The following is a 27,475-nucleotide window of genomic DNA, read 5'->3' on the forward strand; positions in this document are numbered from 1 at the left end:
AGACAAGGATGCGTGGACTGACCAGCTATGTAAACAAAGCACAGAGAAGCTCGGATTACACAACAACACACAAAGGGCTGTTAATCCTCTATAGAGAGCTACGGGAATGAGTCCTAAAACCCAGCAAAGTAAATGTGTTATATGGTCTGTGGTAAACATAAACTCAAGAGATTTTAACGTTTTGTTCTACTTCATTAAATACGTCTTTGGTGTATTTAGAATCTTCTACATGTCTTTAGAAAAGGTGCTTTGATACAACTTTAGAGCCTCATTGTGTTTACTTCCACACATGTGACCGTGGTGTAGTCTGTTTATATCCTAATGGTAGCTTTTTGCTTCTGCTGATTGTATGCAAGCTTCAAGTAGTATCATAAACTTGTATGTAAAACAGAGATCATTTTTCCATCAATCGAATGGCCAAAAATCTCATTGCCTTTTTGTTCAGATTTATGCATGTTAAGCTAAATTTTTTTTTTATCCCTGCAGCCTTATTACTTTACAAGGCAAATAGTTGTTTGCTGCTACATTAATGAAATAAATGTCATATTTCGCACCTTTTAAGCATACAAGCATGCAATACCATCGCATTACCCAAAGCCCTGCTAAATTTGAGCATGATGCTTTAGTAAAAACACAAGACTGCCTTCCTTGTCCATGTAACATCTTTTTTTCAGTTGTTTCCACTGAGATCCTAGAGAGAAAGCTCTGCACCCAGCTTCTATAGTCTGAGTGCTGCTTTAAAAAGGTTAACCCAGCACTTTTCTGCCAGAAAAAAAAGCTCTATTGTCACTTATTTAATAATACTATTTACTTTAGTTTACTCATTTGCATTCGCTTATCATTTTCTCATTTATTGTGTTGTATTTTCCCAGTCTGATTTTAAATTACAGGACAAGTCCCCTAACTTTACTTCTGCTTCTTTCATGTTCTCACATATTATGACTCTTAAAAAAGAAACAAAAATCACCAAATCACGACAGAACGCGGAGTGCCTTACATATACATTTGTATTTAGTATACAAAAAATTGAAATATTTCACCACACAGACATGTGAAGTAATAAAAAATAAGACAAACAGTTGGAACAAGTATACAAGTCATCTTACATTACATACATACATACATGGCCAATGCATTTCATTATACAACCTCTCCTAAGAATTACAGTGGGTCAAATAACCAGAGAACTTCCATGCAATAGTAGATTAGAATGTTTTTGCTGCGTTTTTCTCATCTACAGTTCAACACCTTAGCTAGGCAGGACCACACGACATGATTCAACCACACAGTTTGCTATGCCAACCAAAGACAGCGTGACGGAGCGGACCGCAGTGCTGCGTCTCACCGTACGGTGGAGACAGACACACTGCGGGCCTGTGACACACAGAAATGCATTTCATAAAGGCGCGGCCTGCACCGTTTGCCACGACGACAAACTCCACAACGATCGGCCCCTTTATTGTACACTGTTAGCGACACTTCTAACTTCAACACAAGCGACTATAATCCCTTTAGTTTCAATTGTTTTAGTTTTAAGAGCTAAATATTCAGGTACATGTAGATATTCATAACGCATTCCTTTTCTAAGGATTATTCTGTACATCACTAGATGTCATTAATATCCTTTTTTTTTTTCTTTCTTTATGTCCACAGATTGTTGAAAAGTCTTGTGTATTACTACAATACAATATGAAATAGTACCAAAAAACTGGACACTAAAAAACTTGGCTCAAAACAATACTGTCTTTTATGCACTGCCCCCAAACTGTGAAACAAAGCTGTCTCACTGATACCGACACATGCTCACACACACACACACACACACACACACACACACACACACACACACACACACACACACACACACACACACACACACACACACACACACACACACACACACACACACACACACACACACACAACAGAGACAAGATCAAAAATAATGGGATAAATTAAGACAGAATATTTTAAGACCCATGCAAGCTCCTTCAGCCCCAAAGGCAGAATTCAGGCAGCAAGGGGTGTACAGCCCCCATGTTTGGCATGCTTGTCTGTCACGTGTTCACAGTTAGATGAAGTTACCCAGAGACACTGGACTAAGATCAGATGTTTGTCCAAAGTAAGAACGAGACCGTGATCATTATTTCTTCCGTAAAATAATGCTTCCATGAGTAAATCAACTTTTTTTTTAAATGATGATAAAATGTTCTTAACTTAGGGTTTATTTATTTTTTTCTCCCCAAAGCCTACCAACACATTTCTTGGGCTTCTTTAGAGAAGAAGACCCAGTGGACAACCCACAGAGGTGTTCATCCTCTCATGGCCGCTGTCGATGAACACCGTGAGATGCAGTTAAAAGCTGAGCTGCTAATCAAAAGTTGGCTTGGATTTTAATTCTCGACCCTGTAAACAGCATCTAACTGTTCTGCTGACCAGGCAGCGAGGTGTGTCTGAAAGCTCCATCAAAATCCAAGTGAGTGGACCTGATAGCTTGTAAATCTTTTTTTTGTCCCAACTACTATCAACAAGGTGGAGAGTGGAGTGGAAGGCCGAATGATGAGGAGGCCAAAGCAAGTGATGAGTTTTTATGACCAAGTGTCTAACAGGGACAATATTTGGTCCAGTTGGAACACTGCAGACAGCAGCCGCTAAACGGACTGCCATGTAATCGCCCGGGGCAACTCCTCACCTCATGTACATCCACTAAAAGTGCTTCTTTTTTTTAAACAATTGACAGGCTCAGATTGTGTCTGACAACATTATGGAAAGAACCCTACTTTCTGTTTGCTGTTGTGTCTAACCAAGTCTCGCTCAAGTCTCGTGAGATCTAAAAAATTAGTTCTTCCTCTGTGGTGCATAGGCTCACAGCATCCGTATACTATAGATAAAATAAATACCAGCGGCCATTGACTTCAAAGACCTTGTCCACATTGTCCAAATCCTCTTAATATCCATCCATGACAGTGAAAATATTTTAGATAACACTAAGTTACACTTTCTGTCCTCCAACACCAAAATCCTTTAGGGACACCTCTCTCCAACTCTCACTCACGTTTTCACTGCCGTCTCCTGGCAACAACCCACCCCTCATGAGGTTTCCGTAGTAGGGCTGCACAATAAATCTATTTTTTTCCCGACATTTTCAAATCACGGAAGGCAAAATATTTGTTGGGGAAAAGTGTGTCTAAATAGCATTTTTAAATGATATGTTGTGGTGCTGTGGAGATGTCCTGGCCTACACATCATATTCTACAGACTTAAAAGAACATCTTTGTTTAGTACAGACCCCCACTGTGATCATTTTTCAATGAAAATGAGAACAATGATTTTAAACATTATCATTCCTTCCTCTCATCGAAAACCATGTCGCAATTACAACATCGGACAGAAATAATCGCTAATAGATAGTTTTCCAGAATCACTCAGCTCTCTACAGAATGGGTCTTCTCCTCTCCTTTCTGTAGGGTTATTTCTGTAATGTTTTCAGACACTTGTAAAACAATCTGAGCCTGTCAGAGGCAACAAGAATAACTTTTAGTGGACGTATGTTGACGGTGAAGAGTTGCCCTTGCAGCGCGGCGGCTGAATTGTTGTCCCCACTAGTCAATTTGGTAAATAGGTTCCCCTTTGAACTACATTTAGACTCAGGCTTCAAGATGAAGTACAAATGCTGCAGTTGCATTAAAGCACTTTTTTGGGCTTCTTGACTCATCAGGTTTCTGAAATCTCAGCAATTACGCTATTACTGGTTAGAATGACGGGACTAAACGACAAAAAATAGGTTGTAATAAATCAGGAAACTTATCACTCTCATTTCCTGTGAACACTACTTGAAATTTTAGCAGCCATGCTTTTTTGTGAAGTTTAGTTGAGTAGCAACAGATTTGTGTGTTCATGCCCATAGTACGGTTTGCGTCTCTAGATGCTGATCTTAGATCAAGAGCTGAGGGTAACTTCAGACCTGAAGGCGTATTCATAGTTCACTTTCTATCTCGTCAACAGTGCATTAATTCAAGCAAGCATGGCTGAAAAAGAAGAGATGTCGCAGAATGCAGTAAATAGAGACCTTTGTCAGCCCTCATGGCAACTTGATGTGGTTCTATGAGTACAAAGTAGGTGGACAGTAAATGTCTTTCACGGAGAACCTATGAGCCTATTCAGTTATGGTAAAAAAATTGGATTAAATATACCAATGTTGCTTTGAAAAAACATCAATATAAAGAAAGCATCTCAGCAGTGCACACTCACTCTCGCTAGTTTTTCTCTCTCTCATCCTCTCAGAGAAGTAGTGGTTGTTGTACATGGTGATGTAGTGTAGTGTTGGAGCAATGTTTCCTCCTCAGAACATGGTGCACCTCTTCCCCCTCTTCTTCACAGGTGGAGGGCAGAGCACGGCTCGGATGGCCTCGTCGAATACCGTCTTCAGGCCTCGCTGGGTCAGCGCAGAGCACTCCAGGTACTTCACGGCCCCTGAGGAAGGAAGAGGGCATGATGGGAAAAAAAACTTTAGGGTGTCAGTTTGCTTCAAATAAAGTGTTTGTTGGATCCTCAAACGGAGTATGAAATCTCCACCCCCCACGGCTATCCAACAACGGATTTGGGAGGCTGTGACCAACATTTAACTTGTACTTCACGGAGCGATGAGGCCAGATGTTCAGAGGATGCTGAGGATGCTCAATGCGTTCAGGAGGAGACTGAAAATGTGCACCCTTATCCCCATAAGTAGTGTGCTACAAAGACAGAGTTGTTTGGAGAACGATCTAGGAGGTAGTGTGATGTGGTGAGGCTGTTCTGGCCATAACTCTAAAATATATACAAGGGTTTGAACAAAAACAAATATTATGAAGGGTTTGGATATATTTAACTGTTTTGGTTTCATTTATTTTTAAAGTTACTGTGAGGAACTTTTAACTGATTTAACTGATGCCTCTATATGACAACTAAACAAGGCTATCAGAGAGAAGACTATATTTCTATTTCTGTCTGTTTCTATATAGTTATTCTTAAAGCTCCTCATCGGTGCCACCGGGTCGGATTCTGTTGAAATCAGATGAAATCTTGAAGGTTCACCAGCGTGGGCCTCCAGCAGAGACCAGTCCACTGTGGACAGACCCAGAGCTTTGCCAATGGCAGTAGACCCCTCCTCCTCCTCCTCCTCCTCCTCCTCCTCCTCCTCCTCCTCCTCCTCCTCCTCCTGGAGCAGAGCTTCTCCTTGCTGCACCTCCAGTCCCTGCTGGGAACCAACACCGACGCCACGCAGCTGGAGACCCAGGCCGTATTGAAGGGCCTGCTAAAGGTAGGGGAGGCACTGGAGAACCAAAACCAGGCCTGATCGGGGCAGACTGTCAGACCCTGCTTTACTTAAAATGAGAGGTTTTCTAAAGGGACTCTGGTGCTCGTAAACACTACCACTTTTGTCCACATGGACCGACCAAAACCAACACAAATGAAAGTTCCTTATAGTAGTTTGAAGCAAAGTTCCCCTTGACTTCATCTCTGAAGGGAATACTTCAACATTCATTTAAAAAATCCTCCTACCAGCACCTCTAAAGCCCACTTATTACCATGTTGTATCTTGTTGGTCAGGTCTGAAATGTGAGGCCTGTATTCTCTCTACTATCCATCAGGGGGCGACTCCTCTGGTTGTATAGAAGTCTATGAGAAAATGACTCTACTTCTCTCTTGATTTATTGCTTGAGTAAACATGAGTTTGTGGTCTCAATCTCTAGTTTCAAGTCTTCTTCAATACAGCACGACGTTAATTTAGTAAATGATGGTCCCGGGACAGAATCAGGCTAGCTGTTTACCTCTGCTTGCAGTCTTTATGCTAAGCTAGGCTTACCACGTCCTGATTACAGCACTTCATTCTGGAAAACTATTTATTTCAGTCTTTGATTTGGATCCTCATGAGCTCATCATTCAAACCTAAATAAGAACTGAAACGGCCTTGATGTTGAAAATGCAGCACATTTACTGTATGATAACTATAAAAACTTGTTATTTGATAATTTGCTGTAAAAACAAAGGTAATTAATGACTTAATCTTCACACAAAATGTATCTGGTTGTGCCCGTGGTGCACACAGCCTCACCGATCTCTCTCGCCATGGCCAGGCCCTGCGGGTAAGTGATGGGGGAAAGCTTCTTGTCTCGCAGCCTCTCAATGGTGTCCTTGTCATCTCGCAGATCCAGCTTGGTGCCCACGAGGATGATGGGTGTATTGGGGCAGTGGTGTCTCACCTCAGGATACCACTAGGGCACCGCACACACACACACACACACACACACACAAAAGTGCACAATTGCATATACAAAGGACAAAGTGAGTGGGAGAGAAGAAAGAGACCAGTTAGCGGATACAGAAACAGAGCGGCGAGCACCTTTTCCACTGCGACATTTAACGGCCCGTGAGCTGTGGAGTTCGGAGCAGTTTGTTTTTCTAATAGATCAGTCTGAATGGAAGCATGGTTGTATGAACACAAAACATCCTCAGGCCAGGCGGCCTCCATCATATCACATGATGACAGAATCTACAGAGGGAGGTTGGACCTTTAGGGAAAAGTGTGGTTTCATATGAGAGCGTCCCATGATGCTCAGCAGACCAAACCACGGCCGGTCGTCACGCTCCCTCTGCAGAGTGTTGGACTCGTTCAGACCTCGCCTTACAACATGTCTCCGTACTACGACCCCTCAGGTCAAGTCCAGACCGTTCTAAGCTGAGGTCTGAAGGAGCTGGGGCAGCGGTGTAGTAAGTCAGGAGGAGCCAGAGATGTGCCTCCTTGTGGTCAGACTCGGCATGGAGGGGGACAAAGGGTGGGGGGATGGGGGGTGTTGCTCAGTCAGCGTACTGACCTTAGCTCGGACGTTCTCAAAGGAGGCCGGACTGACCAGGGAGAAGCATATCAAGAACACATCCTGGGAGAGAACCAGAGAGACGGCTAGTTGATTAGGAGATCTGTGTGTGTGTGTGTGTGTGTGTGTGTGTGTGTGTGTGTGTGTGTGTGTGTGTGTGTGTGTGTGTGTGTGTGTGTGTGTGTATGTGGTGCAAAATAAAAAAGGGATGATTGTGCTGGGTTACTTTTGAATGAGTCTAAACATTGATGTTTTTTTTTTTTTTTAAAGGAAATTCCAACTCATTGTGCCTTTAAAGTGTAACATGGCTAATTTTAAACCCCACAGAAAGCAGAGCAGCGGAAGCTTTAAGCCATGTGTTTACTCTTGATCTATACCTATCACTTTAGAGGCTTCAGATAGAGCTGAGTATATATATGTGTGTGTGTGTGTGTGTGTGTGTGTGTGTGTGTGTGTGTGTGTGTGTGTGTGTGTGTGTGTGTGTGTGAAGGGGTTTGAGTACCGTCTGTGGGTAAGACAGTGGTCTGAGCCTATCGTAGTCCTCCTGTCCTGCTGTATCCCAAAGGCCCAGATTCACTGGTTTCCCATCCACCATCACATTGGCAGAGTAGTTGTCAAAGCTGCAGGAAGGCGGATACTACACTTAGTGAAATGCAGGTGAGAGAGAGGGCGCACACATAACAAATGATTGGTTCAGGGAATCAAGTTCCCCTTGTAGAGAACTAGAGTCAAACCAGAACAACTGGGTTCCAAAGAATGATTTGGCAACTTTGGCTGGAAAGTATTTTGTGCAGTTCACTCCATATATGTAGATAAGGATGACACATTTTTAAAGGAAGGTTTGTCATTTTCAAAACATATTTTATACTTAATTATTAAACAAATAATATTTTAAATTCGGTCATTTTGACTTGTTGGTGATGTAACTCTGTTGTAGATTGGTGTAGCAAATTTAACGCAATATTTTAACATTTTGGCAAATGTACTTGGACGCTTTCTCGTCAAGACTTAAAGTTCAAATTCACAAAAAATACACAACAACACCGTTGAAGCTATACAATTATCATCTCCTTTGTTTGATCTGTGCAGAAACGGAGGGCAATAAATGCATTTCCCAAAACGTCAAACTAGTCCCTCAAAGCTGTCATGTGATACATTTAGTCATTGGAGCTTAGTGTGCAGTCATCCATTGCTACATCAACACACATATATATATATATATATATATATATATATATATATATATATATATATATATAGCTACAGCTATAAATATATATATATATATATATATATATATATAGCTGTAGCTCATTCACTGGAAAATTAATTGACAAATTGTCCACTTGACAAATTGTCCAGAGCGTTCGGTAGCATCTCATGGTCTTCATTAGCAGATGTGTACTCAGTTTTCATGGGGATGACTAAGTTGTCGCCATGTGACCTGTGTATGGAACTTTGGTGGCATGGTAAAATCGGTCATGACATCGTCCATATTTAGGTCATTGACGACAACTTAGCTGAAGACTGTGAGATAGCCCACTGTGGACATTTCTGGAAATAGCTAGTGAGTCAACCTTGAGCCCATACAGGTTTTTTAGTTTTGACAAACTCAATTTGTAAAAATTAGTAGCTCAATGTTTAAAGGTCAACTATCCAGTCGTTTCTGGCTAATCCAGTGAATGACAAACCAAAGTGTAAATTTGCAAAAATATTGCCATAAATCAGTCCTTGTTATTCCTTTACAAGATAGCCTACTGTATTAATAAATCCAGATATTTAATTGATAGCTACCATAGAACAAACACCATGGCAAAATCTCACTCACGGTTGACACATTAATATCGTCTCATGGTTTGTATCGTTATAGCACTCGACCCTAAATGATATTACGGTCCTATAACATGTAGGAGTTGGAGAAATATCAATATACATGAGCATCACAATATATTGTGATACTGTACGGATTCCAAAAAAACCTGTATCGACTTTAATTAATAGTTTACATGAAAGTATTGGTGACAGACAGTGGCACAGATTACACAACATGAGTGCTCTGGTGTTAGATGCTGACAGTTTTCCTAAAGATAGATTGAGAAGAATCCTCATATATCGAACGGTAGCGCCTGTATCATGATACGTATCGTATCTCCAGAATCTCGCCAACACACGACCTTAACAACACGAAGCCGCTGCTCACATCAAGTGAGTGTGAGCGCATGTGCAGTGCGTGGTTTACTCACACAGTGGGGATGTATTCACCAGGGAAGGCATTGGTGGTGTAGCTAATCAGCAGACAGGTCTTACCCACAGCCCTGAGGAAAGAGGGACAACAGAGGACGCATGAGTACAAATGAACAGTATAGAAACAGTTCCACAATATTCGGTGTGGACTTGGGGAGTATACATGGCTGTATGTGTGTGTGTGTGTGTGTGTGTGTGTGTGTGTGTGTGTGTGTGTGTGTGTGTGTGTGTGTGTGTGTGTGTGTGTGTGTGAAAAGAGAATCAAAGCAGGCTGCTACTCCACTCTTTAACTGTGCCACACAGACACTGGCCTACATTCACGTCGCCTGAGGGACACAGTAGCCCCTATGATAACCCCCCCCACCACACACACACACACACACACACACTCCCTCACATGCACAACCTGCCTCTCCTGCTCATAAAGAGTGCACATAACACCCCCCTCCCCTCCTCAACTCTACTGCACTGACAAGGCGCAGGATGCCGCACAGATCGGTGGTGGCATGAAATGGGTATTGGCTGTGTGCTCATGCACAAGGGAACAAGTGATTTTTGTGTGCACGTCTCTATAGACAAAGCAAATGGTGGTGACACGAAGCGCCAATATGTGTGCGGGCGCTGTGAGACTGATTTGAGATCAGCGAGTTTCTCTGGTGAGATGGAGAGCAGGACAGAGAGGGATGGAGAGTGAGAAAATAACGAAGAGGGGAGGAGATGGAGGAACTGTAAGACGTGTCTTAAAGGGACACTCTAGGGATTTGGCATTGCGCTTTTAAAAGAGTTGACAAAAAGGTGCAGCAGAGACCAAGATATCTCGACCTTCAGTCCCAATGTTTGGTCATGCTCAAAAAACACCGGATCCTACACTTTCCACAATGCAACTTGATATTGTGCTTCTTTCTTTAGGCCAACCAGGAAGCATCAGGATCATTGCAGACAATAAGCTCTATTGGTGATACTTACACGTTTTGTTCAGCAAGAAAATCATTAGACCGAAGAGGAAATAAATACAACCTCATTTCCAGGTTTTAGGACTCCGTGCTGCAGAACTCTATCCCCTCTATCTAAGTCTATCCAAACACAGTTGGAGACTAATAATGTAACAATGCTGTAGGTTTATGTTGTAGGCCATCAGTTTGAAATATTTCAGTGTTAGATTTTAGATAAAAAATTATGTTTTGTCCATCCATTTCCAAAGGTGGGTGGTTGTACTGATTACAATTCCCATGAACCTCGCTTGCTGTTGCCATGGAGAAGGAGCAAATCGGAGCTGTAAGAAAATGTTGAACACTTTTGTTGTTGTATGTGGAAAACAAAATACGGACCCATTGCTGCAGAATACATCAAAATTGAATTCTCTGAAACACGTAACCTGCCTGTCAAAGAACCAGATATTTTATGACACAGTTAGAACATATCTGTTTATGCTTTTCATTGATGATTCAGCCAGGAGAGTTTAATGTCCATCCAAGACGTTAAGGGCTCCAAGTGTAATCTAACATTGTCTATCAAAGAAACGAAGAGCGTGACCCACAAAATGACTAAATAAATATATTTAAAGAAAGAAGTGGAGGTCAATTTTGGTTGCGCAAATTGAAAAGTTTATTGTGTGAGTAGAAATTGTTTCAAATTGGAAAATTCACAAATACCCTGAGGCTTTATGCTTCAATACATGAAGGTATGGAGACATGTGAGGAGAGAGACTGGAGGAGAACAACAAAAATAAGTAGAGTTGCTGCAGCTAATATCTGTGCAGCTGGTACTGTAACAGGGGCAACCTCTGGGTCTGAAAAGTGAAGCAGATGCTGAAGTGTCTTAAAACCTGCATTCTCTCTACTAAGACTCCTCTGGTTGAATAGAAGTCTATGAGAAAATGACTCTACTTCTCTCTTGATTTATTCCTTCAGTAAACATTGTAAACATGAGTTGATGGTCTCAATCTCCAGTTTCAAGTCTTCTTCAATACAGCATGATGTTCATTTAGTAAATTATGGTCCATTTAGAGTCAAATAGACCATAAAGCAGAGTATGCTTTAGGGCGGGGCCACGTGTTTTTGTCTTGCAACTTTAACCCTCAGTGTTTTTTTCGGTTTATGAAAGTAAATTATAGCATTTGAGTCATTATACAGCGTTCAGTTGTACTTAAATTCAACCTCTCGTGTCACTTCTGGTTGCAAAAAACAAGATGGCCACAGCCAGAATGCCAAATTTAAGGCTTCAAAACAACAATCCACAAACCAATGGGTGGTGTCAGACTACGTCCACTTCCTAGTCTACATAGGCCTTTTTAACAGCAGATATTTTTACTTGTCACGGTAAAAACACAGGTGTTAACAATTACATTAACATGGTTCATTAAACTATGACTGTGTGACAGTGAGCCAGCAGGCAAAAAGGCAGAAGCCTTTAACTTAAGTAGCTAAATGGAATTCAGGCATCATTCATTTTATAATCTCAACATGTGCTTTTTCTGCTGTCACATGTGAAATGCCTTTATTGACCATTTGGGGCTAATAAACATAAACTGCACAACAGTCTAGTGGTCAAATCTGCATTGTGTTCTTTCTGAACACACCTTCACCAAACACAAAGCAGGAACGCTCCGCACACGGATAAAACTGACAACAAAAACACAAATAATGAAGAGCAAAAGCTCGCTACACATTGAGTGTGACTACACCTTTAGACCCTCCCTGCCTGGTTAACACCCATGTCTTTCCTAGTTTTCAATGCAGCCTTTTTCCTGTAAATTCTTAGCTTTCTAAGCCCAAGTAGATGACATCATCTGGGTTGTTTTTTAAGGCTTTAAGGAGCAACTGAGTGGTACTCCTAATGATGATGAACTGAGCTTGAATCGGGGGAGATGCTACTTTAAGGGGTTTGTGACGTCTGAGAATTCCAACAACAATCTCCTTCTGCACAGATCATCTTGTGATTAACATCAAAATCAGAAGTCTGAGAAAATTCAGAACAAAATTCCGAAAAACGCAACAGTCTAACAAAATGTAATTCAAAGTCAATACTATTTATTGACAGCATTTTGATTTAAATCTTAAAATGTTTGACTCGGGCCTATTCCTCATTTTGCACACAAAAAAATGACAAATATGGCAATTTTTTCCCGGCTTAATCTATACCAAGCGATGGCATCAATGTTTTAAACGAGAAACGAAGAAGAGCCTGCTACAAATGCTGGTCCACATGAAGCTAAATCTGACCTGAAAGGCACGCTGTGTGCAGAATGAAAGCATCGGGGCCTGTTTGCCATCGACAGGGCCACAAATTCCTTAGCGTGCATCAGCACTTCAGCCTGCCTCCAGTGGCCTACGAGGCGTGTAGGTGTTCCCGCATCCGCTCCCAGTAACAATGGACCGGAGGCCACGATGAGATCGAGCCAAATGCACCCACAAAGCAGATAACCGCGGATATCTATCGAGCATTAGGGAGCCGACCACAGAACACCGGGGCGACCGACCGGATCCTCCAGCCCCTCGCCCCTTTGCCTGCAAACAGCATCCTCCCATCACCCATCCATCCGTGGACGCTTCCATCGCACATGAGAGAACGAGCGGCGGTTCTGTTTGTGTTTTGTGTGCTCTTACCCGTCGCCCACCACCACACATTTGATAGCCTGCATTGTACAGCAGCTGGAGGCTTTCAGGGAGCCGGCGTTCGCGGTTTAGTAGATCCAACGGTCTGCACGGAGGTCTCGGATGAGAGCAGCGGGCCAGTCCGCTCGGCGATGGAGCCGCAGTGAAAGAGATCGATGACGAGCAGCGCCGAGCAACCCCGGAGAGTACCGAGTGCTTTTAAAGGGACAGTGCACGGAATAGCGGAATCCTAGCAGAGGGAGAGGATTCACGTTTTCTACGGCCGTGTCCGCCGAAATTCTTTATCTGAGCACACTACTACTAGCATACAGTACTATTATTACTATTCACAATACTACTACAACTAGCTTCAACAATACTACTACTTATGGCTTACAATACTACTTTTACCAGCCAACTACTACTGCTAGGCCTACTACTACTACTACTAGCTAGCTTACGTGACGTTACTACTACCACCACCACCACCACTACTATTAACGTTACTAACATACTACTACTACTACTGCTATTACTACAACATCTACTGCTACTCATACGTATAGTACACCTACCACTACTTCTACCACATATTGAACAGTTCTTCAGTCCTTGCTTCCTTCCCCCGTGCCTTTGATTCATTTTCACTGCTGCACTTTTATGTCCTTTATTAAACGAAGGGCTATTTATCGCTGCTCTGACTCCACTGAAACTGCATTCCTCTATTCATTTTATGTTCTATTAAACTTTAATCAATTTTACTTCCCTCTTTTTGTCATAAATTGCGCCAATGAGAAACATGTCTGTTACAATTGATGATGAAGTTTCCTCCACAGTGGCTTTCATAGGCTTTCAAATGTATGGGAACCATCTTCACAGTTGAAGATCTTTGGCATAATTTCAAGACCCAGTGACCTCATACATCCCCACCCCACAGACACACAACAACCTGGATACTGTCATGTTATCTGTTAAATAGAATAACAGACTGATCTAGATCAACTGCTATATCATGCACACAGGAAAAATCATGATATTTATTTCAGAAATAAGAAAATTTTACTGAAAAAAACACATGTTATAAAAAAATCTGCAAAATGTGAAAAACACGTCGGAAAATAAAAAACACAAAGATCCATCACATTTCTCATACAATATCAAGATATAACATTTGTATAATAAAAGACTGCGTCCATAGTTTAAGTAGGACTCACTTCATAAAATGATTTGTTAAAACAGAAGACAAGATTTTGTGAATCAGCCTTCTGCTCTCTGTGTCTGAGCCATTGAGGAGCGGCAGACGTCTGGTTTGACAGATACAATATTAAGGCATGTTTGAACCAAATCTCATTTTACATGTAAACAATAACAACGCTGCACTGCCTTCAATTCATTTGGACTGGAGGAGAACACGAATGAGTACAACAGGATGGGGTGGACAGCAAAAACAGATGTTGTTCATTTTAAGCACAGTACATCTTAGTTAATGGGAGAGCTAAAGACATGAGAGAAGGAAACCTTTGGCAATGCTGATTTAAAGAGTTCACACAGAGCTATGGTCATAGCAACTGAAATGTTGTTCAACAGCAGCTTAGTCTCAAATCAAATATCTGCCCTTGTTGACATTTTGAGCATTGTAGAGCAAAGTTCCCTGATCGTGTTTTGCCCTTCCATTTAAGAGAGGAGGATCTTGAAGGAATACAAATTTGGACCATCATGGTATTACTGTGTTACTAAATTCTGGCGTGTGACCAATAAAAGAGATTTTAAAAAAACATGCTGTTTTGGCAACCAGCCAAAAAATAGTCTTCTGGACTGGTAGCATCCTCTACAGGCTGAAGTGTTCATTACTCCACCAGTGGGGGGGAGGGGCTAAATGTACATTTTGCCCTGAGGATGGCAATAGATGAAATTTCATAGGGTCATTCGTCCCTGCAGCAGCGTTAACAATTTTTTTTTATCTAAAGATCTAAAAAAATACATGTAATATTCGTGCTCTGGGGACCATGAATGGCTTTTCAACACGTCAAATCTTGACTGGATCGGCACATTGTGTTAGGTAACTCCAATCACACTCCAGACAATCATGATTTTTTTTTTGTATTCTTCAGACGGTCCTGAGCTGTGCAGAAAGCAAGTGAGGGCTAGGAGGATCCAGCTGTTATTTCTTGGGGCTGCCGTAGTGTCCCAGAGGCGAGCCCTGGACGTAGGTGAGGATGGCGCTCTGCAGGTAGCTGGCTCTTTGGGCTTCGTCCTCTCTCATCCTCTGGATCTCTGCCTCTTTCAGCCGCACCTTCTCCAGCACGGACGACATCTGGCTCTCTTTGTCGAGCAGCACCTCTCTGTGGTTACTGCTCAGTGCTGCAGGACAGCGTGCCAAAGAGGGAGAATGGTATGAAAGAAGAGGACTGCAGAAAATAGTTCATATTTCAAACTTAAAGCATTTCAAATCTACTGTGTCTGACCTGGTTAAAAACAAACAATTATATTCTGAACAAATTATCTTTTTTTTTTATTTTATAAAGGAAACACTCTGACAGATAAAATCACTGGTTGACCCTGGTAATTCTACTTTGTTTTAAGTTAGTTTTTGCACATGTATCTTGCATTGGGGCACATCACAATAATGGTATTAATACATTTCTAAGGAAATAATATTTGAACCGGAGTGAATGACACCAATCAAAGATAGATTTGATATACTCGATAGACTTGTTGAAATATACTTTCTTTTGCAAAAGGAAAACAAACAAAAAGACTTGTGTGAAGTGATAAGAACAGGAAAAAGAACAGTGGGGTGCACCTTTAATCTCTCTCTCCAGAGCATTGATCTTCTCTTTGAGTCCCCCCTGTGCTGTTCTCTCTGCCTGTAAATGTCCAATCTGCTCCTGCAGCTCCACCCTCACCCGGCTCAGTTCAGCCACCTTCTCCTGGTCCTTACCCAACAGCTCCTGCAACAACATCCGGATCATTTTCATTCATTTTCTGTCTGCAAATAAAAATCCCATTCATTTTCTCATAAACAACTTTAGGTGACTGACGGTTCTCGCTCTTTTTTGATGGACATGAAACTCTCTCGGATGAAGCATCATTAGAAAAGATGAAAAGCTGTGTTCGAGAATAGCTGGTTCTCATGATAAAAGTGAATGCTTTGGGACATCAGAACTGAAGTCAACTACAACTCCTAAAGTGAGAAAGAAACATCAAATATCCAATCACTCAGCCTAAAGGGACAGTTCACCCCAAAATCAAAACTACATTATTTCCCTCTTACCTGTAGTTGTATTCACCAATCTAGATGGCTTTGGTGTGAATTCCCTAGTTTTGAAGATATTGTCCATAGAAATGTCTGCCTTCTCTCCAATATTACAGAACTAGTTGGCACTCGGCTTGTGAGCAAAAAAAATAATTTGAAAAAACTCAACAGCAGTGTCTCTTTCCAGAAATCATGACCTGGTTACTTACACATACATTTTGAGCAGTTTCATACAAGAACTATTTTCTTTCTACCGCACTATACCTACCAACCGCATCACCGCGTGCAGAAGGAAGCTAACCAATAATAAAATAGTTATGGATTTGCTTACAACAAGGTCAGTGGATTATTTTAAGTAACCTGGTAATGGTTTCTGCTAAGAGACGTTGCTATTGAGTTTTGTCAACTGTATTTTATTTGGTGCTCTGAAAACAAAAAAACAAACCAAAACAAATTAGATTGGTTATTAGCACTACAGGTACTGGTAAAATATGTAATTAAAATTTTGGGGTGAACTGTCCCTTTAAACTTCTGTTCTATAAGCCAATAACAATAAGGGCTAAAGGTGACTTATACTGCAGTTGAATTAAGTTAATCTTTGGATTCTAAGTCAATGTTTGATGAATTTGACTATTGATGTACCGTGTTTTGTTATAACTGAATATGCGACAGCTCTGACCACCAACGTCCATCAGTTGCAGCTGAATTGCATTCCAGCCAGTGTGCCCACATTCCCCACACGCAAACTGCACACACACAGGGCCCGATTGGCTAGGTTGCCTTAGAGCCACATTAAATCGAATGTTTCCACAGGCCCACATTTATATCAAAATATATCTGCAAAGAATCCCGAGGCTGACGGGTCCTGACCTGCTGGAGCTCCTCTGTCCTGCGCCGCAGTCCGTTTATCTCCATGCTCTGCTGGCTGTTCTTGGCCTGCAGCTCAGAGATGGTCTGTTTCTGCTGGGAGCAGTGGAGCTGGACCTCCTGCTGGAGGGAACGTGCAGAGCGAAGCTTCTCCTCCAAGGACGACACATTCTCCTGCTGCTCAGAGGAAGAAAAAAAGGCGGGAGTAAGGATGATGGAGAAACTGAGAACGACTGACTTGATGTCATCTGGATAGCCCACTCGGTAACAATACTGCTTTCAAGGGAGTCCCACAGTCGTTAAAAATATCAAATGTGGGGAATGTGGAGAAAAGCGTGTTGTAAGGCAATGTCTGAAATACCTACAAATTCACTTTCATATGTCATTATAGCATATAACGTTCTTTGTAATAAGCAGGATGTGTTTGAAGGACTTCTATCTAGTCAACAATGACTGGGTCTCTAACCTCAATACTGTTTTGGTGCCATCCAAAAGGTTAAATTTCAACAAAATTCATGTGAATGTAACTTATAATGAAAATAATTAAATGTACTTAACCTTTATCTATTGTCAAATGAAAAAGGGATTTTGTAAAAGAAACTTGTTTGTATTGTCAAAACCAATTTTTGGTCTTGAACTCAGGGATTGTCTTGCTTGTACTGAAACATTTCATATCATAATCAGTTGTCAGAAATCATAAATGTGATCAAAGACAGACTTTGCCTCCATTGTTTCCAAGGTAATCACACCAGCAGCTGTGTTACTGAGGCTCACAGTTAAAGTCTTGATTCATATCAGATGAACATTTCAATCTGATAAGCTTCATAGTTTTGAATCAGGAGTGTGGAGTCAATAGCTGGTGGAGTACCACAGGCTAACATTACATATTAAACAAAGCCAAAAAAGGTGATTAGACATTTTGTGTGGGAGTTTTGTTAGCCTTAGGTACTTGCAGATGTTGAAGGGTAAAGAGTCAAACAGGGATTTGATACTGGTTTTGACTTGTGGCACATTTGAGGCTTAGATTGTACCCCATTTGTGTGTCACTTTGGCCAAAAGCCTTCATAACTGCATCTTAACAATCAAGGGTGCAGATTTTTTTAAACACACCTCCTCCAGACGCACTTGAGCTCGCACCCTTCCCAGTTCCTCCTCTGCCTGGGCCCTCTCCGTCACACACGCTGCTTTAGCTTTACTCAGCTCCTACAAAAGACAGTCATTGAAAATATGGCGTCCCACTGCGTTGAAGGGGTCACTGAATGCGCTTCCATTAAGCAGAAAAGGTTAGTACAGTACAATATGGTGTTGGATCACAGCAGAAGCTGAGGATGCTCATTTTACCGTGACCCCCTAACTGTACCTCTCCACCTACAGTGTAGTCCATTTTTAATATGAAATCCTTTGTAAAGAGGATTTGAATAACTGAACTGCCTGGAAAGATACGATTAGGGAAAGTAATAAAACCCCCCTTAATAAACACAGCCTCCCCTCAGTCCCTGTCATTAAAACTCATCGCCTTCTAGCGAATTATGCAAAGGTTTGCGTCAGATCGTACTGATATCTCTGCGTTTCACCCACAGATGGCACAAGCAAAACACGAGACACCTAACCGTTATTAGGACACATAATAACAAACACCCCGCAGTATTATTTCATTCACTGTGATAGAGTGGTGTTTATGGTGACCATGTCTGTCTTTGTCAGATGTGTCATTCTAAAGAACAACAGATTGTGATCTCCAAGGGCAACAGAAACAAGTGGGGCTGTTCCTGGCGTCTCCACATGGTATCTCTGTAGCCCCTGTAGTCCAGACGTGCAGTTAGGTGTTTGAGGAAACAAACGCAGCTATGAGCTTTAATATGTATAGTCTCAGCATGAAGGTGTCCGATTTCCTGATAGAGTTTGGCATAACGCTTCTACATTTGGGACTGACTTTATCTCTTTCAAATCACAGCTGCACAGAAGACTGACAGGCTGAAGTGACAACCTTGATATAAAACAAAACATTGCTTCACAGAGTCTGAAAACTTCATCCCCCAAACTCTGTCTCTGTATCTTTTTAAGTCTGTTCTGGAGGTTTGGTAGTGGTTGATTTGCCTCCGCTGCAACACCATACCCCTTTCAGGGTCATAAATAAATTCAATCTGTTATGTCTTGTTAGCACATGGATACTCTAAACTCCCACCTCTTCAAGTTGTATCCGCTGTCCCTCCAGTTTGAAGATGCGTTCCTGCAGAGCCCTCTCACTCTCTTCTAGATGTCGATTCACATGCTCCACCTGTAAAGAAATCCAAACTTTTGTCATTTTATCTTCTTCTATCCAGTCTTCATTTATTAGAAAAATTTAGTTTTAGTAAATCTTACAAAAACAAAAATAAACAATACAAATAAATATATATATAGTATAGTTTTAAAAGGTCCTGAGAGCACCTCCTTCTGGCGGAGACTGTCCATGTCTTGCAGAGCTTGCTTGGATCTTCGCTTCTCTATCTCCAGACGGTCTGTTAGAGGGTGACATACAGGACATCTGCTGGGTTTTATGTAGAAAAAGACGCTCTCTTTGTGTATCTGTGAACGAGAATGTACGCGTGTTCTGTGAGTGCATGTTACCTTCCGTCTGTGCTAGTTGCAGCTTGAGCTCTGCCGTGCTGTTGGTCAGCTCCTGCTTCAGCTCAAAGATCTGCTGCTGCTGAGACTTACACCGGCGCTCCATCTCCTCCACCTAAGACACACACACAACGGTTAGGCTCACATCTAACAGTGCTCATAATGCAACGTTGGTCTCTGTGTGTGTGTGTGTGTGTGTGTGTGTGTGTGTGTGTGTGTGTGTGTGTGTGTGTGTGTGTTTGTTTATCAGTATTGGTATAAACAATTTTAGAGCAAGTCCTTCGACATAAATCCAGAGTGTTCTTAACCGACTTACTTTATTCATGAGTTGGGCGTTGGTTTCTTTCAGGTTTTGGATCTCTCTGAGGAGTTTACCTTCTCTGAGTGCACCATCCTACAGGATAGACAAACATGAGTTACATCCTGTATGTCAGGTCCATCTGTGAATTGAATAACTAACAATTGAAATGAATTAAAGATATTAATTTGTGGAAAAAAGGCAATGAATTGATATTCCATCCTTCCATGTATTTTCAGCATTTTAACTTGTTTTTATTTCATAAAGCGATTTATACCAATAAAACTTTTATTTTGAGCCACTTTTTATATAATTATGTCACTTTTCAAGACAATGGTGCTTTAACTCTCACCTTTCATCCAATTACCTGCCCATTTCCTCTTAAAGGGGACATATAATGCTTTTTTCCAGGTTAATGCTTATATTTTGGATCGAACAATGGTTCAAGCTTAAATGTTCAAAGACTGTCAGTCTGAATATACCTGTATTCACCCTCAGTCTGAAACGCTCTGTTTTAGCGCCTGTCTCTTTAAGCCCCCCTCCTGAAAAAGCCCAGTCTGCTCTGATTAGCTTGCAGGAAAAACAGGGCTCACCCATAAAAATGTAGTTCTCAAGCCATGGGTGGAGTTACTCAGATGGGGGGTGGTATAGAGAATAGGATCATGATGTGAACGGCAGTGAGCAAGGCATTGTGGTATTTTAGGACACAGATTGGAAACTACATAGTGACCATCGTGACATGAAAATCTGCAGGAAATGTCATGACAGCAGCGGTTGGCATGACATTAGTTATCAATGCTGTTAGCATGCTGCCTAACCAACCTACTCCGCTGACATAATCCATTCAAACTGTGAGTGTGCAAACTGTTTACAACAGTGCTGCTTCACTACACTTATCATTATAGTCAAAAACAAGGGGTCTCTTAAAACATGGCAACCACTACCCACAGTGCCGCGATGTCCCGTTTAAGCAAGCAAGATGAACTAATTGTTGCTCAGGTGATAGCTGCTGTTGTGAAAAATTGTTGTACACAGGAACAGAAGCTAACCTCTCTGTTGATTTATTTAGCTTAGCAAGGCTGCACATGTTACCTACCTGGTATCAGTACGCTGGCTAACTAGCTAGCTGTGAAGGCAGAAATGGCTACATCTGAACTCCTATCAGTTACCAAAGGTGTGCAGCAGGGATCCTGTCCTGTAAGAGACTGATCTTCTCCATGTGTGACAACTACTACTACAGCTGTCCTTTAATGCACTGCAACATACACTTATCAATCTCAAGTTAGTAAGAAACCAAATCCTAGGTTTCAAAAATATATATATATATAATATATATATAAGGATATATATATATATATATATATATATATATATATATATACAGATTACAAATGGCCTGGCATCTGGCTTGATGATAACTCAAACTATGATAGAAGCCTGGCTTGTTGAAGAGGATTGTTGAAGTGGTTTTCTTCAGGATTCTGGGTTGTTGGTAAATTGCCATCTTTGATATTGCTTGTTTGTTTATTATGGAAGTAAAATAAGTAAGTAAGTAAGTAAGTAAGTATCAAAATCCATACAAAGTACCTGCACAAATATCCTGTAATCCTAGAATCTCCCTGCCACTTTTTTCCCAAACATACCAGACATGTAACTCACATCACGTGCAACATCACATGACAGGTTGTTCCCTGAGCTGTGACAATATTTGAGTATATTGAGGAAACCATTCAGGAGAAATATGTCTAGTAAATCACAGCTGGAGTTATGATGTGAAGGGAACATTGGCCATTTTGAGATACACATTATCATAAGATCAACGGAGTTGTCTCCATGTGTCTCTATGTAGAATGAACATTTATCCTCTTTATGATCATGGGATTTTGATTCACCCTGTAAAAAACTGCCAGTGGCAAAATATATTTTCCTCACTAAATGTAGTAGCACGTTTGAAAGATCTCATTAGTTAGCTATTGACAGAACCACATATGACAAATGTGTTTAAATCTTCCTGAACAAATCAAATTCTGTTTTTTTCTCTCCTCCCATCTGTCCGTACCTCTTGTTCTTTCTTCCTCTCCCTGCTCTGTCGTTCCCGCTGTTCATCTTTCTCAGCCTTTACCCGTGTCAGCAGCTCTCCCATGTTGTGGTTTTTCTGCTCGGAGAGGGCAAGGGCAGCCTCTGTCATCTGCAGTCTGCACAACATCACATCATGTGATCAGAGTTGCTACGTGTGCCTCATACTATACTTTAGTGAGCAGCACACTGGTGTTTGGAAGATGAGAAGATATCTTATGCACTTGGGATAACATGGACCTTTACATGTATGCAGGCATCTACAGTAGGCCGGACATTTGTACCGCATTATTTTATTTTCAGTGTACTACAACCGTACCAACAAAAGGGTCATTATTTATTTACAACCTGCATCGCAAATGCGACATCTTGTCCTTTTCGGAGGCAAGTGCTTGAACATCACATTGAATGGAAACAGATGCATTTAGACTTAGTGCCGAATAAACATCCCAGAATACGACTGTTTCTGGAGAAACGTCACCCAGCTGCCAGTCTGGTGATTTTATCAACAAGGGAAACAAGAGCAAATGTGCAGCAGACAAGGGATCTGCTTAAAGTCTAATTAGATCGTCAACCAGTAGATGTGATAAAATCGGTATTAAAAAATGAACTTTTAATGTGTTTAGCACAGGAAAGTTGTCGGATCCAGTCAAAAATGTAGGATCCATAATTATTATTAAGAATGATAGCGCAAAATAACTAGTCATCTTTAATTGCTTTGTTCAAATACAATTGAAGATCATGTCAAGAAATTTAATCAGGACTCTTTGAATTATGTTAAATATTAAGTTCTTGCTTTGGCACAGTACCTAGGTGGGGTATATATACTGGACTGACCTTTTCCATAGCAGAAGGAGCTCATTACATCATATGTGTCCAGTTGAATGAATATAAGCTTCAGACATAAGTCATCTGATTAGCCAAGAACAATCAGTAACTAATGTGCCTGATTAAATACATGCAACCTTAAATTGACAGAAAAATATGTAACTAAATGAAGTAACTTCTATTACACACAGCAGACTGTGCTGTTCTTCATATTGGGAATATTGAATAAAGGAGGATGAAGTGCTTACTTGGCGGTGAGCGAATTGACAGCCGACTTCCTCTCATTCAGAGCTTCCTGGAGTTGGCCTAGCTTAATGGAGGTGGACCTAATTAGGCGGAAAAGAGGTTACGAGGTCATGGCTACAAAATGTGGGTTTATTTTCTTTCCACTGCAAATAGATAGGTTTAAAGACTGATGTGGAGGTTTGTGCATCTCTTGGTTATGTCAAATTGCTGAACACAGTCACACGTCCACTCACCCGTTGGAGTGTCCTATCTCCTCCCTCTGCCTGTCTATGGTTTCCATCAGGCTGAGGAACTAAAAGAGAGGAGGAACAGCCACAGTCACCATCACAAACTTGATCCTAAATCTGCAGGACTTAAAGCCAGAGTGCAGAGGTTTCGTCTTTGGGACCATCTGGGAGAGACCATAGTGATGGAGCAGCAGCTAGGAGCACAGCGGCTGTGCGTCAGAGGCAAAGCAGGTCGTCTTCCAATTGGAAGATCGATTTGCTCTCCAGCTCCTCTGGTCTGCATGTTGAAGTGCCTTTGGGCCTGACAATTAACCCCAAATTGCTCCCAAAGGCTGTGCCATAGGTGTATGAATGCGTGAAAGGTAATTAGTTTCAGGTCCTGATGGACACCTGGCACCTTGCATGGTAGCCCCTGCCATCAGTGTGTGGATGTGTGTGAATGGGAGAACAATGACATGTAGTGTACAGCGCTTTGAGCGGTCAAAAGACTAGAAAGGCAAGTCCATTGACAGCAGAAAATAATTCTAAAAGGAGGATTAGAGAATTTGCAAGGGAAGACTTGAAGTAGACGGGGAGATGCAAAGCTTTCTCTGGGGTGTTGGGCTTAATCAGCATCATGTGAGCTTGTTTGCAATGGTTTGAATGTAACAGACGTCCATGTATATGGAAAAGTCCCACGCTCCAGCTTTAACAATAACACTTTTTATTCAAAGTCATGTTCTAACCAAAATCTTGTGTGTGTATCAAAGAGGTCCAAAATGCTGTTTGAGTATTAAACACAGCACCTGTAGGCTTTAAATGCTGCTGCAAAAGGTTTGCTTTGTTCTCGTTGGAGCCTGGTGAACTGCTCTCAGCGTCAATTCCTGCCAGTTTGGATGAATTATACTGTCATTTCTCTGGATGCTTTCAGGCATGTTATCATACACCATGACAATTGTCACTACTGGAATCCATTGTCATTAACCAGATTTGACTTTACTGTCGGCAACATGCTTATAACACGCTGATGTTTAGCCGCTATAATGTTCACAATGTTTACGATCGTGGTTAAGCATCTTAGCATGCTATAACATTATATAATCAGTCGTAAGATAATTACCACAACAACAGTGAGTTCAGCTGAGGCTTATGGAAACATCGTTAGTTTGGCAGGTGTTTGATAGAGGAAAGGTACGGGGATGGCCAAAGTCAGAAGGGTTTATCATCTGGTGACCATGAACGTGTGTGCCAATCCATCAATTAGAAGCAAGTATATGTTATAGTGAAAACATCTTTGATCACCAAAGTAGTAAGAATTCATTTTATTGGTGCCGTCAACATCTGTACCAAAACTTAAGGCAACCCCTCCCCTTTTTGTTGGGATATTTCACTTAAAATCTGTCATCTACGTGGTCGTGCAAGTTGAAATGGCAGGGGAAGTCTGATGCATTCATCCTGCGAGGACCATGACTGTCTGAACAATTTTTGGCCATTGATTTAGGTTAGGATACTTTCATATGGACAAAAGAGGTGGACGGACCATCAGACCTTAAAAACCTCTGTATATACTGTATCTGATTCTCATTGGGATAAGGGATCTTTACGTGATTTATTTAAAGTCTTCAACAGCCTTGTATCCACCTGTGTTCATGTTCTGTCTCAGAACTGTGTGATTCTTCAGTGTGAGGGTTACCTGCCGACCCTTCTCCTCCTTCAGTGTCTGAATCTCCTTGCTGAGGACCTGGGTCCTGCTGCGGCTGTCTCTCAGGGTGGACTGTCTGTCTGAGTTGTGCCCTGTGGTCTGCTCTGAAAGGGTTACAAACAACAGAAGCAAAAGGGTTGATGAGTGAAGTGAGAGAAAGATGAGTCCGGAGCGGAGGATGGCATGCATGATAAAAGATTATCACTGGGTGATATTTGGACCGCATTCAAGTCAGTCCACATCAGAATAGTGTTAATACTTTCCCAGTAATGAGAGTAATGATTATTCAGATTGAAGCCATAGTGTTACATTTACTATCTTTATAATTCAAGTAGAAAACCACTGTAACCATAACCATGTACTTAGTCACGCACGCGCACGCACGCATACACACACGCACGCATGCACACCTTACCAAGAGCTTTTAGTGTGTCACTAGGTATGTTGTTCCCTGCCATCTCTAGCTGCACTAGGGTATTGTTCTTCAGCAGAGCCTCCAGCAAAGTCCTGCCTCCTAACAGACCAATGTTGTTCCATCTCAGATCTGCAAACACCGTCAATGAAAAAGGCCACAGTGGGCCATCAGTCAGTCATCCAATATACACCAGAATACAGCAAGAATAAATTCTCTACAACTCCAAGTTGTGGATCAGATTGATCATTCTACATTCAATTCAATTCAGTTTATTTTGTATAGCCCAGAATCACAAATTACAAATTTGCCTCAGAGGGCTTTACAATCTGTACACATGCGACATCCTCTGTCCTTCCCTCACATCGGCACAGGAAAAACTCCCCTAAAAAAACCCTTTAACAGGGAGAAAAAAGGAAGAAACCTATGGGAGAACGACAGAGGAGGGATCCTTCTCCCAGGATGGACAGAATGCAATAGATGTCATGTGTACAGAATGAACAGCATAACTGTTTGTTCTTTTTTTTTGGATCAGTACAGACTACAGCCATTGTTTCTCTGTGTGCCAATGGTTGCTGTGGATCATGTGATCAGTCAAGCTCCATTCTTACAAACCTGTGTGAGTAAATACAAGTAAATTGACTTTTTTTGTAGTGGTGTAATCCACAGTAGTTGATCTTTGATCCCTACGGATCTCTCCCATTTTTCATTTTATGCAAATTACCACTATGGATGACTATAACAAAGTGAATGGATAACATTTTTGATTCCAATTTTTGATGTATTACACAGATTTCAGAGCGGTTGTAATGAGTTTTAATACTGTGGTGAAAAAATTGTCTGGAGCCTTGTAGAGAGGCTGCTATAACAAAACAAAGCAACAACAGAAACAATATGTATCGGCTTAATTATCCGTTTGATTGCATGCAGAAACAATCTGTGATTTTGCTCGATACAATCATACGTACTTCAAAGCTACTCTATGTGGACCACTAAAACAGCACTGGAGGTTACTTTATGATAAAAACTCACAATTGAAATTACAATCACAGTTACACATTATTTCTCAAATTGTTCAGCCAAAATAATAATTATCTTTCAAAGAGAAGGGGGTCTTATTTTGTTTGATTGTGCCTCACCTAGCGCTTGAACAGCGGTGTTGCGTTTAAGTGCCAGAGCGAGCTCGGCCGCTCCGTGGTGGTTGATCTGATTGTTGCGCAGGTCCAGCTGTGTCAGCGTGCTGTTGGAGGCCAGACCCTCACAGAAGAGCGAGAAGGCTTCGTCCCACACCCCCAAAGCGTTCCACTCCAACACCAGCCTGCAAACAGCGTGTGCAAATCTAAAGCATTATGCGCTCGTAGGGACACTACTCTCTGTTGCAGCAGTGTTTAAATTTAAAATCAAGTTTACTGCCCCGATCTAAATCCTTTCTAGGAAGATAAAAAAGTTACTTTTGTTGATGTAGTAGCAGTCAACTTTGATTAATGCTTTGTTTAAGCATATTAAAAGCATGTAATACTTGAACAGTGACACACATGGTTATATAGCCATGGTAACACCACTCATGGCAGCTCAAGTTAGGATTGCTGATGCGACATGAACAAGAAGAAATTATATCTTGAGTTCTTGAGCATAATTAGTAATGGCTGGATTGTATGTTTTATTTATTAAAAGAGTTTATTAAGAGCTAACTCCACCTAAAATGCCTTATGATAATGTCTTAAAATGTGATTTGCTGAAGTAGATTCACTGCACATAGTAATAATAATTATTATTATTATCATTATTATCAAAACATCCTGCTGTGAGGAACCTATCAAAAATCTTCCAAAAAACACATTAGTAGATCAGTTTTTTTTTTATATCAAATACGTATATATTTATGTTTTCAATAGTAACATTGATAATACATCTGTAATTTTTACTTTATTTGTTAAGTTCTTAAGTTCTTTCTTGACCTTGGACATAGTTTAACAAAGTCATCTTCACTCAAGGTCCCCTTATTAGAATTTTCTTAAGCTTTCAACTTCAGTAGAGTTTATTCAGGTATCTTGGAGATGTTCGATAATTAGGTCATGTGATAACAACTAAGCAAACTACATCTGCTGATGAAGAACGTGAGATGTAGATGAAAGCACTGGAAACAGCTAGTAAGTGGACCTTGAATTAAGATTATTTTGTCTGTATTCCTATTATTTGACATTTTATGAACAAAAATTTGATTGCACACTGAAACAACCTTATACAGCAGCATTCAGCTGACATTATGAGCACATATATACATGT

The 27,475-nt window shown here is 41.2% G+C and overlaps 2 protein-coding genes across 3 annotated transcripts in view; both read right to left on the reverse strand.

Moving 5' to 3' along the window:
• Positions 1–1,942: 1,942 nt before the first annotated feature.
• Positions 1,943–12,841, reverse strand: rac3b (Rac family small GTPase 3b). Its single transcript, XM_054601001.1, has 6 exons — positions 12,704–12,841; positions 9,098–9,169; positions 7,357–7,474; positions 6,855–6,917; positions 6,095–6,254; positions 1,943–4,473 (listed from the first exon to the last, which is right to left on the reverse strand). The coding sequence occupies exons 1-6, from the start codon at positions 12,736–12,738 to the stop codon at positions 4,343–4,345; spliced, it is 579 nt and encodes a 192-aa protein (XP_054456976.1). The 5' UTR covers positions 12,739–12,841; the 3' UTR covers positions 1,943–4,342.
• A 933-nt stretch (positions 12,842–13,774) lies between these two features.
• The window catches only part of lrrc45 (leucine rich repeat containing 45), a 16,227-nt gene continuing 2,526 nt past the window's right edge, over positions 13,775–27,475 (reverse strand). The window contains exons 5-18 of one of the 2 annotated variants that reach the window (XM_054601277.1): positions 26,329–26,507; positions 25,193–25,321; positions 24,769–24,881; positions 23,103–23,161; positions 22,872–22,949; positions 21,779–21,914; positions 19,738–19,815; positions 19,425–19,536; positions 19,245–19,315; positions 19,000–19,092; positions 17,925–18,017; positions 16,818–16,991; positions 15,495–15,642; positions 13,775–15,052 (exon numbers count right to left, since the gene is read on the reverse strand). In XM_054601277.1, the coding sequence (XP_054457252.1) occupies positions 14,853–15,052; positions 15,495–15,642; positions 16,818–16,991; positions 17,925–18,017; positions 19,000–19,092; positions 19,245–19,315; positions 19,425–19,536; positions 19,738–19,815; positions 21,779–21,914; positions 22,872–22,949; positions 23,103–23,161; positions 24,769–24,881; positions 25,193–25,321; positions 26,329–26,507 (1,663 nt within the window). In that variant the 3' untranslated portion in view covers positions 13,775–14,852. The remainder of the gene's footprint in view (positions 15,053–15,494; positions 15,643–16,817; positions 16,992–17,924; positions 18,018–18,999; positions 19,093–19,244; positions 19,316–19,424; positions 19,537–19,737; positions 19,816–21,778; positions 21,915–22,871; positions 22,950–23,102; positions 23,162–24,768; positions 24,882–25,192; positions 25,322–26,328; positions 26,508–27,475) is intronic. The other variant, XM_054601278.1, reaches the window with a different exon arrangement.

This window comes from Anoplopoma fimbria, chromosome 7, assembly GCF_027596085.1.
Source record: "Anoplopoma fimbria isolate UVic2021 breed Golden Eagle Sablefish chromosome 7, Afim_UVic_2022, whole genome shotgun sequence".
NCBI lineage: Eukaryota > Metazoa > Chordata > Actinopteri > Perciformes > Anoplopomatidae > Anoplopoma > Anoplopoma fimbria.